The sequence below is a fragment of the Strix uralensis genome, chromosome 2 (genome assembly GCF_047716275.1).
Source record: "Strix uralensis isolate ZFMK-TIS-50842 chromosome 2, bStrUra1, whole genome shotgun sequence".
NCBI classification, from domain to species: Eukaryota; Metazoa; Chordata; class Aves; order Strigiformes; family Strigidae; genus Strix; species Strix uralensis.
In genome coordinates, this window is record NC_133973.1 from 113,074,324 (window position 1) to 113,086,957 (window position 12,634).

Sequence of the window (12,634 nt, forward strand, 5' to 3'; positions counted from 1 at the left end):
TTCTCTAAACCTCTTTTAACACTATATGGAAAGTTTGAGGGGAAAAGTACAAGAACTGTGCCAGAATTACAGAGCAGTATTTCAGAACTGAAGTGTTATCTTGGGTAACAATAAACTTGGGGAATTGTTTATTTTGCCCTGTGCCACTTCTGACCGCCAAACAACTATTCTAATACTGCAGAGGGTGACAAAAGTGATTGCTTTAGACTGAAACAAAGATCCTGCTGTAATTTAAGAATACATCAGAATCAAAGCAATGGCTTACAAAATGTCATCAAACCTTCAGCCACAGTGATGCTATTGTACGATACATGTTTGTGTGAGAAATGTGTAATTACTCAACGCCAAATTATTTTGCAGATGAAATGTCATTTCACAAGTCTTTGGTTTAGTAATATAACTTTATTAAATACAATCAGGATTTAATGTACAAAGTGTAAAAATAATTTGAATTTGAAATATATACAATACTGTACATGTGCCTTTAGTAGCGTTTTTGGGGTTTTTGTCTTTGTAGCATTTTGCAGGCTGGTAACAAGTCCTTCGGAAGAGCCTCAGCTACTTCAGAACTGCCTTTTGATGAGTTGTGGGCTTCCCCAGTAGACCTGGAACTGGTTTTGGGTGAAAGATCATCACATAAATTAGTAGCTATTGTTTTGCTGTTTTCATTTACAGAATCAGTCTTCTTTTCTTCTGGTAAATTATTCATGAGTGCTTGTGTATTAATCATTGCAAGTTCTTCATCAGCAACCAGGTCATTCTCAGGAAGATAGACAGTTTCTCTCAGTTTTCTACAGGGGGTGACATGACCTATATTCTGATTTGTTTCTCTGGATGACTTGCTACACTGTAAACCCAAACTTCGTGGAGGCTGAAATGCTTTTTTTAAAGATGGAGAAATTATTGAGCACATTGGTGTCAGTGGTGGAGGGGCAGGTATGCAACTAAGGAAGTCCATAGCTTTTCTCTTTTTGCTGTTTCTGGGATGGTCTTCATTAATTGTAGCAGATGAAGGTGTTTTTGCTGACCCTTGTCTGACAAGTTTCATATTCGGTGTGCTAGTTGACAAAGGGCTTGGATGCTTTATTTCAATTTTAGAAGAGATCTAGTTAAAAAGAGAGAAGTTTTATGTTGAGTAGAATGTCCCATTTCATTAGCTTCCTCAATTACTTCCACAAAACAGAGGGGAAAAAAAACCTGATACAAAAGTGCTATGTCATCTTTCATGTCCAACTTAACTTTAGTTTGGTATCTTCTGATGGTGACTAATATATTCTTTCAAGTACTGATACTTGATAAATCACTGTTTACATGTACATTAAGGCAGCACATTTACATTCTGTTTCTGAGATCTAAGCTAAGTATATGGGAATTTTTCTGTGCCAGATAGTAAGAAATCAAAGCACTTCTGAAAAGGAGTTAAGTCTTCTACTGCATTGGATATATCCTCAACAGGTTGTTAAATAGGGAAAAATGAGGGGAAAAAAATGAAGAAAAATGGGATAGAATACAGACCAAAAATCTTGAAGATTATACACACAAGATAGATGCTGCACATTAAATCATTCAAACACATAGTTAACTTGAGAATACCTTTAATGTCTTGTTTGTTTTAACTTGGTTAATATACTTAAATAAATGGATATAAATTATACCTTCAGAATTAAGTATTAGCACTCTCTCTGAAATGGAAAAGGGTACCTTATAAGCTTAAATTTAGTCCCCAGGAACAGATATCGCATCAGGGTGTTTTGACCTCCCCCAAATAGTGGCAGGAAAAATTTCTGTTCTGACTGCCCTCAGTACTCCACATCAGGAACAACTTGCCACCAGCAGCCTTCATGGGAAACCTGAGTACTCTTTAACTCCATTTTTGTCAAAACTGCTATAAAATGTAAACATTTACTAGGTGACACCTCCTCCCTTTTAAATCCTGGAAATAGTGAAGAATATCTAGGAAAAGAGGACCAACAGGTAAATTCTCTAACCAAAGGTAGGAACTGCAAGAAAAATTTACAGATCAAGATTTTTCCTTCCAGTGACATCGATGTCAGATAATCTTCACAGTGGGACCAAGGAAGTGATAAATCATCTACAGGGAAAGGATGATTCATTTTACTCATATAAAATTCAGAATACTTAAAGTATGCTGCGAAGACACAGGCCACAAGGGGAGGTTTTCATGTATTGCTTGGAGGATTAATAGTCTCACAGTTCCTCCTGGGGAATAATCCTAAACCCACACACAGAAAGCTTCTAACCAGCTTGCATTGCCTGAAGAGAACGTATGGATGAACCAAGAAGTAAGACCATTCCCCACAGCTATCGGGATAAAACTTGCTTATATCCTTACTGTATATACTGTCAGTATAAACACAATATTAATTACCAGAAGCTTACCAAACTTTTATCCTCTGCATAAAGACCTGAGTTGCCGAAAGGAGAGGGGCATTCCAAGACACATCTTTTAGTTAAACTGGGTGTAAGGGAGAGATTTCTTTGTAGCAAATTCATCAGTTTACTTTCTGCATCAGAGCAAAAGGAGGCCACATTCTATAAATGAGAACAGTTTACAATGCAGAATAGCCATTTTTCAAATTCTGCAAGTATTATATTTTCACACAGTATTTAGGACTTTGTTTTCTCATCATAATCCCACTAGAAGTTTATTTTATATCAAACCAACAACTTAGAATACTGCTGTGCTTTCTGTGGAAGGAAGTATCATACCTTCCTTTTATTGTTAACAAGAAAAAAATCCTTTTGTATTTAAACTTATTTTTCAGTAAGAAGTGAAGATACATGACCAAGACATGCTATTTAGCAGAGCTAGAAAATGGAAATAAATAAATGAAATCAACAATCCAACACTGAGTATGTTCAGGTGAGCAAGACAATAAATTTCAACTTTTAAAAGGCTAAAGCCAAACTGCCCATGACAGTTTCCCTATTGAGAGGTACAATATTTTTTGCTAGCCAGAAAAGATTCTGTGGCACGTCCTAAAGACAGTGATGGTTGAGCTAAATTAAAAAAAACAACACCAAAAAAACAAACAAACAAACAAACAAAAAAACCCCACAACAAAACATTCAATAGGTGATATGTAGGGTGCTCCAGGAAAAGTACATTAACACCTTACTCCATCGCCTGGAAAATCCCCTCAAATACAACAGTATATGCATTACTTCTTTTAAAGATTTATTAGTACTAATGGACTTTTTCATGAAGAATGTAATGCAGCCGTAACTAAAATTAATTGTTAAACTAAAAATCTACAGATTTACCTCTATCGTACTTCTCAGTTCATTAACCTTCTCTTGAAGATAGTTTTCCTTTGGACTGGCTGAGAAAACAGAAAGATCTCCGGCCAACAGCACAGGAATTTCTGATCTGAATTCAGACTGCCACTGAAGGTTGCTTGCAGAAATGAATGAACAGCGGACAACAATATCTTCAACAGCAAAGTGTCTGAGATCTGTCCATATCTTTACTGACACTAAATTATAGCTTTCATCAGATAAGTACACCATAGTAGTGAAACCTAAAAGCAAGAAAAGTCTGAATTAAACCTTAAATCTTTAAGCAAAGGTTGATTACTGCAATTTATATCTATAAAAAAAGCCTCACACACATCTTGGAAAAGAATTGATAAATGTAACATGGCAGCCTATCCACATGGTAACAGATGTTTCATGCTTCATTCATACTGTACACTGTCTCCCTACTGATTACAGAAAACAACTCAAAGTCTGTGTTCCAGTACTTAAAACACACAATACTCCTATGGTGCTTTTCCTTTTTATTCAGAAGGTTATCTACCATCCCTACCCATGAGCTCCAGTGCCTGCGTTCCACTCGTTCCATGATACTGTACACAAAAGAGGGAGCTCATGTACATGCACAGTGGTACTTCTGCAGGTGCTGAACACAGATGAGAGAAGTTTCATCCACCGTTTATGGAAAATAATAAAGAAAAGCTTCTCTTGAGCTTAGATCCTCCCTTAGTAAATTCTTCCTGAGCTAATAAGCGAAGACAGTCTTTCGTTAGGAAAACAGAATTAATCTGCCAGCATATCACAGTGATGGGCTGTACTAGCAGGTTTTCACCGGCCTGAGATACAGGTACAACACAAAGATAATTTTGACTCTTGAAATTAAAAAACTAGTGCTTATTCACTGGGAGGACATGAACATGGTCCACAATGTACCTGTTTTGCTAACAGAAACTACAACTCCGACTAAATCAACTTCCGCACATGGTGGCTGAAAAGAAGGATCCGACAAACTGGTGAATTTTAGAGCCTTTCTTGGAAAGAAAATCTGTACCAGCATCTGCTGTGATACCTGAAGAAACAGAAAATTTTTAAGTATTTACAACACAAACACATAGACTGTGATACATTTTAGTGACACATCTTTATGCGGTTCAAGCACTTACCGATAGCTGTAGATACCGAGTTTTCTTTGTTGCTGTTAACTGTATGTTAGTTGAGTCTGATCTTCCTTTGGACTGTGATGTTGAGAGCTGGTAGATTCTGTACCGACTGCCTTCCTTTAACAATGAACAAACATCTAGCAGTGGACGCCAGATACTCAGTATCAATCCTAACAAAATCAGATTAAATTATATTAGCTGCGAAGGCTTTTAAACAAAATAAATCCACACAACACTCCCTCCCACCCAAAAGCCCTAAACCAAAAACCAAATAAAACTGGTAATATTAACATGCAAGCTAGAATATTGTCAGGAAACTCTTCAAACCTACCTGCTATGTTGTTCAGTTACCATGCTTAGATAAAGTTATCTATAATTTTCCAAGTACTAACCTTTATGTTTTTCTTGCTTTCTGTAGTCTACCACACATAATTTCCATACAGTAGACACATCTCTTTTGGAGCAACCATTTTCTTCCTTTTCTGCTGACTCTAAAGCCTTCTTGAATTCTTCCTGTATCTGAATTTGCTTTTTATCATTCATCAACTGCCTGTGAGCATTCAAAGCTTTTAATTGGTCTTCACTGAGATATCCCTATAACCCAGAGATAAATGTATTCAGTATCTTTTTTTATTAATTAAAAAAACCCTGTCAAGATTTTTAGACAGCTGCTTTCTTAAGTGTTTGTCTGTTACAAGCAATTCATCATTCAACTGACACACTACTAGGACTTGAAATGAGGTGTGTAACACAACAGGAGTCACCAGTCTTGACTGGTACTGAGCTGGTGCTCTGTTGTCCAAGTATTACGTTACACACTGTTCTTATGTGATCATTAGTGAGAAGCCTGCTTAAGAGTGCACAACTAAGGTGAATATTTAATATAACAGGCATGCTTGCCTGTTTCATAAGAAGGAAGAAATATTATGAAAAAGTTCTGCAAGAAAAGAAAAGCTGACCTCTCAGCAGGCTGCTATCTCTGAGCTGACACAGTGATTTACACTAAAATGCATCAGGAGCGTTACCTTTCTGACCAAGACTTCAAGATCCAGATGCCTTTACATGTAACACCACAGATATGCATATTTAATAAAATAAATATTTATCAAATATTTATCAAAAATTTATCAAATAAAGTCACAGATCATATGGCTTTATGAAAGTAAAGGACCCTGACTTGCAAAAGGAGAGGCATGTATTTGATTTTTAACAACTGGCAGGGACTAATCACCTGCATCTTTATTAATAAAAGCATAAACACTTAAAAGGTTTGATTGAATGGGAACAGGGAATGAAGAGAACAATAATACAATCCTTCAAACACTTCAATTAACATCATGCAAGAATATGTGTGTGAAACTTAGGAGATGCATTTACTGGTCATATATGCAAGACAAAGTAAAGTAATAAAATTAGAAGTAACATTAACTTTTAATTGTGCTATATCCTGGATTTTTATATCAAGAGAAAACAGCATTCTGTTTTACAATCCAAGATAATATTAATCTATTTCAACAAGCCTTCATTAAAATATTTTCAAAATTTTTAATCTTTGTGTAGCAATAAGCATGCTGTAGAAAATCTTAAAAGGCAACAAAAATAAACAGTAATTTAATGGTTGATTTTAGCAGGAAGTACTAAACTGTAAATTCTTCCACAAGCATTTCAAAGTTAGCCCAGCAGGATCTACATTACCTCCATGTAACCAGGATCAGATGCATTCTGAATTGCTTCATAAAGTTCTGCACCATCTTGCAAATTATGTATTTGCTGTCTTGTGACTATGCATGATCTTGGTGTTCTTCTGCTAGTTCTCTCTGTTGAAAAAAACCCCATTATGTTGGGTACAACCAATACACTTTAAAAGTGAAAGAAAAAATAATTACATAAGAAGCATGGTAGTACTTAGGTCTTGCCAGAATAAAAATATGAAACACTTCTATATAGGAACTGATATGTGTGTGTGTGTATATATATATGTATTAGGAAAAGAAAAGCAGAAAGAAAAATCTTGTTCATTCAAATACACATAGATTAGAATATTATACGAACTTTGGGGGAGCCAGTATCAGCGTCTGCACTTAGGAGAGGGTGGGAGACTTGACAGGCTGCCATGAAACTTCATCGATACTTGACCATATTTTTTATATGTCTTTCAGTTCCTTTTATACAGCAGAAAAGTCTCAAAGATACCAAGATCTGGGACAACAGGTGACCACAGGCCTGCACATGAAGCCTCCTTAGGACACCAGCTAAGAGCCAAGCTAACTTCATTACATTAAACTATTACCCCCTTCTTAGGTAAGTCATTTTGCTGCTAGCATTTCGATGCATTCCTTCAGCATAGTAGACTCCAGTCTAGACAAGTTTACCAGTCAGCCATAAAACAACACAATGAGGTGACTGATACATGGAAGTTTGTATCAGTGAAGCTAAGAATTATAAAGCAATCCCCGATTTCAAGTAAGAATTCAATGGTGGTGGGTTTTTTGGTGTTTTTTTTTTTTTGTTTGGTTGGGTTTTTTTAGGGTACAGCTTTATCTGCCTTTTCCTTGTTATTTGTGAGGGACTCCAGGTTCTGAGAAAGCAGTTAGAGAACATCTCAGTGTTACAGATCACCATGAGAAAGATTTATGGAAAGGGAGAGGCTTGTAGATATAATCCTGTGAAATTTGAACTGCACAGGCTACTGTTAGTGATGGAATCCCAGAATCATCAAGGCTGGAAAAGACCTTGAAGATCATCTAGTCCAACCATTAACCTAACACTGACCATTCTCAACTATACCATGTCCCTAAGCGCTATGTCAACCTGACTCTTAAACACCTCCAGGGATGGGGACTCCACCACCTCCCTGGGCAGCCCATTCCAACGCCTAACAACCCATTCTGTAAAGAAATACTTCCTAATATCCAGTCTAAACCTTCCCTGGCGCAACTTGAGGGCATTCCCTCTTGTTCTATCGCTTGTTACTTGGTTAAAGAGACTCATCCCCAGCTCTCTGCAACCTCCTTTCAGGTAGCTGTAGAGGGCGATGAGGTCTCCCCTCAGCCTCCTCTTCTCCAGACTAAACAACCCCAGTTCCCTCAGCCGCTCCTCGTACGACATGTGCTCCAGACCCTTCACCAGCCTCGCTGCCCTTCTCTGGACACGCTCGAGTAATTCAATGTCCTTTTTGTAGTGAGGGGCCCAAAACTGGACACAGTAATTGAGGTGCAGCCTCACCAGTGCCGAGTACAGGGGTAAGATCACTCCCCTGTCCCTGCTGGCCACACTATTTCTGATACAAGCCAGGATGCCATTGGCCTTCTTGGCCACCTGGGCCAAGCCACTGCTGGCTCATGTTCAGCTGACTGTCAGTCAACACCCCTAGGTCCCTCTCTGACTGGCAGCTTTCCTATCTGCTCCTGGGAAAAAAAAAAAAGCCAAACCAAAACCAACAAAAACTCTCCACAAAAAACAGACCAGAGTATCAAGGCAGCTAGAATCCATAATCACTGTGGCAAGAATCCTAATACCTATCCTCATCCCAGTTTAGCCAAGTCAAACCTAAGGGGAAACAAACACATTTCTGGTGCAGCAGGGAGCTTCATGAAGGTGTAGCCATCAGCAGCCAGCTGCGGCACTTACAACAACAGCAGATTTGAAACTAGTACTAGAAACCACTGGCAGAGGTGTACAGTGTCATCCCATTTCAGGACCAGAAAATGGTTGAAGTTGGAAGGGACCTCTGGAGGTCACCTTGGCCAACCCTCCTGCTCAAGCAGGGTCACCTACAGCAGGCTGCCCAAGACCATGTCCAGTGAGCTTTTAAGTATCTCCAAGGATGGAGATTTCACAGCCTCTTGAGGCAACACTGTCGGTCACCCTCACAGTGAAAAAGGGTTCCAGAAGGAACCTCCTGTGTTTCAGTTTGTGCCCATTGCCTCTAGTCCTGTCACTGGGCATCACTGAGAAAAGCCTGGCTCCGTCACCTTTGCACCCTCCCTTCAGGTATTTATGTACCAGATCCCCCTGAGCCTTCTCTTCTCCAGGCTGAACAGTCCCAGTTGTCTCAGCTTTTCCTCCTACGTCAGATGCTCCGAACCCTTAAGCATCTTCATGGCCCTTTGCTGCGACTCTCTCCGGTATGTCCATGTCTCTCTTGGACTGGGAAGCCCAGACCTGGACACAGCACTCCACATGTGGCCTTACCAAGGATAAACAGAGGGCAAGGATCACCTCCTTAGACCTTCTGGCCACACTCCTCAACTCATCCACCAGGACCCCCCAGATCCTTCTCTGAGGAGCTGCTTTCCAGCTGGTACCGGTGCAGGGGACTGTTCCTCCCCAGGTACAAGATTTGCACTTCCCGTTGTTGAACTTCACAAGGTTCTTGTCAGCCCATTTCTCCAGGCTGTTGAGGTCCTCTAGTGTTATCAGTCACTCATTCTAATTTTGTATCATCAGCAAGCCTGCTGAGAGTACACTCTGCCCTGTTGTCCAGATCATTAATGAAGATGTTAACACAGGACTGGACCCAGTGTTGATCCCTGGAGTACACCACTAGTTACCGGCCTCCAAAGAGGCTTTGTGCCACTGATCACCACCCTCTGGGCCCAGCTGTTCAGCCAGTTTTCAATCCTACTGTCTGCTCATCTAGCCCATGCTTCATCAGCTTCTCTATGAGGATGTTAAGGGACACAGTGTCAAAAGCCTTGCTGAAGTCAAGGCAGACAATATGCACTGATCTCACCTCATCTGCCCTAGCCAGTAATTTCATCACAGGAGGTTGTCAGTTTAGTGAAACAAGACTTCCCCTAGGTGAATCCCTGATGACTACTCCCAATCCCTTTCTTGTCTTTCATGTGCCTGGAAATGGTTTCCAGGATTAGTTGTTCCATATCTTCTCAGGGATTAAGGTAAGGCTGACTGGCCTGTAGTTAGTTTTCCAGATTCTCCTTGCTGTCCTTTTTGAAGACAGGAGACACATTTGCTTTCCTCCAGTCTTCAGGCACCTCTACCAATCACCATGATCATTCAAAGAGGCTCAAGAGCAGCCTCACAAAGACATCAGCCAGATCCTGCAGCACTTGTGTGCTCATCCCATCACCGACCAGGCTTACACACGTCTAGTTTGCATAAGTACTCTCTAACTTGATCCTGTGCCACCAAGGGTATGGCTTCCTTGCTCCAGACTTTCCCCTGGTCTCCAGGGCTTGGGATTGCTGAAGGCTGGTATTGCTAGTTAAGGCTGAGGTGAAAAAGGCATTCAGTAACTCAGCCTTCTGCATGTCCGTGATCACCAGGGTCCCTGTCCCATTTAGCGGCTCCACTGACCTCAGTATCTCCACAGTCCTGCAGCGTTTGTGAGGAAAGATGCTCAGTGCTCAAGTCTTGGTGTTCAGTTCTACCGAGATGCACCCTAAGCAGTGCCCACCTCTGGGTGAAATATTACTGTGTCAGGTCTTTGAAGAGAATGGAAATAACGATTCTACAATTCTGTAGCACTTCCCTGAGCATCATCTCAAGTTTATGAAGAGGTTTCTAGATAGCTGCAAAGCCAAGCAAATAAGTATATAACTGTTTTGTACTTGAAGGTCTTGATACACAGGAAGTAAAAAACCTGAAACAATACAACATAAAAACAACAAAGAAAACAACCCAACACCCTATCTCTGCTTCCCTATCACCAGAATAGTTTTGGCCCGTTTCTTTAAATTCTTCTGTAAATGCCAAAAAAGTTTTTGTGTTCTTAGTACATGTTCTGAAACAATGAAAGCTTTACCTTCATGCTTTTCGTATTCTGCTTGGATTTTTGCAAACAGAGCTTCCAGTTTCTTTTGTTGATCCTCTGCATGCTTGGCAGCTTCCCTTTCTTCAGCTCGGCTATTACGAAACACGTATGAACCAGCTGATGTCTTTTCCATCCACTGAAATAAAAAGATTCAAACAAAAAACAGACTTTAAATTTTTAACCTCGTCTAGCTTCCTTCTAATACTCACTGTTAAGCAAAAGTGTTTTAAGAAAATGAACAGGCAGTAGATTGTAACTTCTTTCAGTATAACAGATAAAAGGCAAAAGCCAACAGCATTGGTTGGTAAATCTTCACTTTTAAGACACACACAGACAGAATGGAGCACTAGTCAAAACTGCATGATTTAACAGCTGCAGAAACCATGGCTTAAAGTTATAGGAATCAACGATGTGATTTAGAAGATAGCTGGATCCCACTGGTAAAGATGCAAACTATCAAACTCAATGCTTTATATACCAGAACTGCATTCTACCCAATTTGTCTTTCCACATCAACTGTACTGTCTGTTTGAACATGCTAGATTAGATGCTGTGAAAGAACTATGATGTTGTTCTGCAGGTGGTCGGTCTTAAACTTCTTCTGTCTGAAATGGTTCCATAGGACTACAGCCTTGTCCACAACCCTGCCAGAACTGGCTTGCCTGATTTGAGGAGATATGCAAATCAAACAAAGAGGTCACTGCTGCTGAAAGCAGTCCCTTCCCTTCCTCTTTGCTGCACAGTCCCATCTTCTCCCTTGCACAGGCTCTAGCACATACCCGACCTCATCAGACCACATCAGTTTGTTAATTCAATAGACAAGTTTGTTGTGTTGGGATTTTTTTTTTTTTTTGGTTATTATTAATTAGTTACTCCTAGTTTAGTGAATTAAATTAGCTGAGCAACAGGATCAGGTGAGGTCCAGCTTCAGCATAGAGAAGCAGAATGAGGAAGGGTTGAAGGACTAATCCTTAGGAGGCAGTGAATTGTTGAAATAGGCTCTGCCTGCCTCATTAACTGCATGCCATATGTCTCCTGCACTATTCACAGTTAGACACCTTTAATTAGGGTTACTGTGATTCCTACACTCCTTGACTCTCCAGGTAAAAGGAGACAGATAGCCCAAGTCTTCCTATCATTTTGGTATGTTTGAGCAAAAGTCTCAGTGTTTTTAAAAAAAAAAAAGAAATCTACATCAGTACATCATTCTCTTGATATAGTGAGATACAAAGCACCACTTTCCTCCCCAGCCTGGAAGCCATTTACCGTGATGCTGTAACAGACTACAGTCCCCTTTCTGGGACCTAAATAAATGTTAGTTCTACCAGAGAGTTCATATAATAAATGCAGCAATTTTGTCCATTAAAGTAATGATCTAAATACCAAAGTAATAATCCAAACCAAATATTACTATTATCTTTGCAGAATTCATTCTACATTGATACAATTATTTAGAAAGAAAGCAACGAAAAAAAACCCTATATGTACATGCCAAGTGTAACATACTCTGAGGAAAGTTAGTAAAATCTGGAAGTTCTATCCTGGTTAAACTGTTAACATTAAGAGGATTGATTACTAACAAGAATATTGTTTCTTTTTTAGTTGTTATTGTTATAAAAACAAGTAATTACAGCGAAGTCTGACCATATTGAAAATGTGTGGATATCAAGTGGTATTTAACAGATCTTCTATTTTACACCACAATCACATCACATTTTCAGTAATATTTTTAAATAATAGATCTTACACAATATAGCCAGCTACATGTAAGAAAAAGTAATCTTACTAATGGTTATAAATATTTAACTTCTTTGCAGGAATAAAAAGGATAGAAAAGGATAGAAAAAAACTGGGTTTCACTTCTACTTGGAGTTGAAACTGTCCCTGTTTTTTTTCTCTCCTTTAAAACAAGCGCTGTGCTTTTTAGATTACAGAACTGAAATTCAACTATCTCTGGCTTTTTGAAGCTGAAAGCAAAGCCAGCCACAAGATACTGAGTACAAACTCAAATTCTTCTTACAGCAGGATACTCCAGTCCTGAAATATTAAATACATGCCCACTGCAAGAACCACTCCTGTTCATTTTACACATAATGGAACCTTTTCTTAAATTTTTTAGCTCTCTATATTATGTCTGGTTTGAGAAATGAGATAGCAATTAAGTAATATAATTTAATCTCATAAACCTGTTAGATTCATAAAATACTTATACCATACCTGAATAGGATATGTTCTTTGAATAACTATGTCAACACACCCCACCGCACCACCGTCACTGTAAAGCGATGACAAAGGCAAAGGAAAAGGTCTGGGGTCCCGATGAAATCCTAGTTTTGCATGCCATCGTGCACGTCGAGTGCTGTTCGCTGAAATCTAAGTTAAATGTTGAATGATAAGCTGTCACTGGTAGGTCAAAAAGATA

At 39.2% G+C, this 12,634-nt stretch overlaps 1 protein-coding gene across 1 annotated transcript in view; it reads right to left on the minus strand.

Annotated features, from left to right (window-relative positions):
• Window positions 1-382: 382 nt before the first annotated feature.
• Window positions 383-12,634, minus strand: part of BRCA2 (BRCA2 DNA repair associated) — a 40,381-nt gene continuing 28,129 nt past the window's right edge. Inside the window, exons 18-26 of the mRNA XM_074859858.1 lie at window positions 12,430-12,585; window positions 10,204-10,348; window positions 6,132-6,253; window positions 4,829-5,030; window positions 4,440-4,606; window positions 4,210-4,345; window positions 3,286-3,542; window positions 2,401-2,553; window positions 383-1,105 (exon numbers count right to left, since the gene is read on the minus strand). Of these exons, the coding sequence (XP_074715959.1) occupies window positions 485-1,105; window positions 2,401-2,553; window positions 3,286-3,542; window positions 4,210-4,345; window positions 4,440-4,606; window positions 4,829-5,030; window positions 6,132-6,253; window positions 10,204-10,348; window positions 12,430-12,585 (1,959 nt within the window). The 3' untranslated portion in view covers window positions 383-484. The remainder of the gene's footprint in view (window positions 1,106-2,400; window positions 2,554-3,285; window positions 3,543-4,209; window positions 4,346-4,439; window positions 4,607-4,828; window positions 5,031-6,131; window positions 6,254-10,203; window positions 10,349-12,429; window positions 12,586-12,634) is intronic.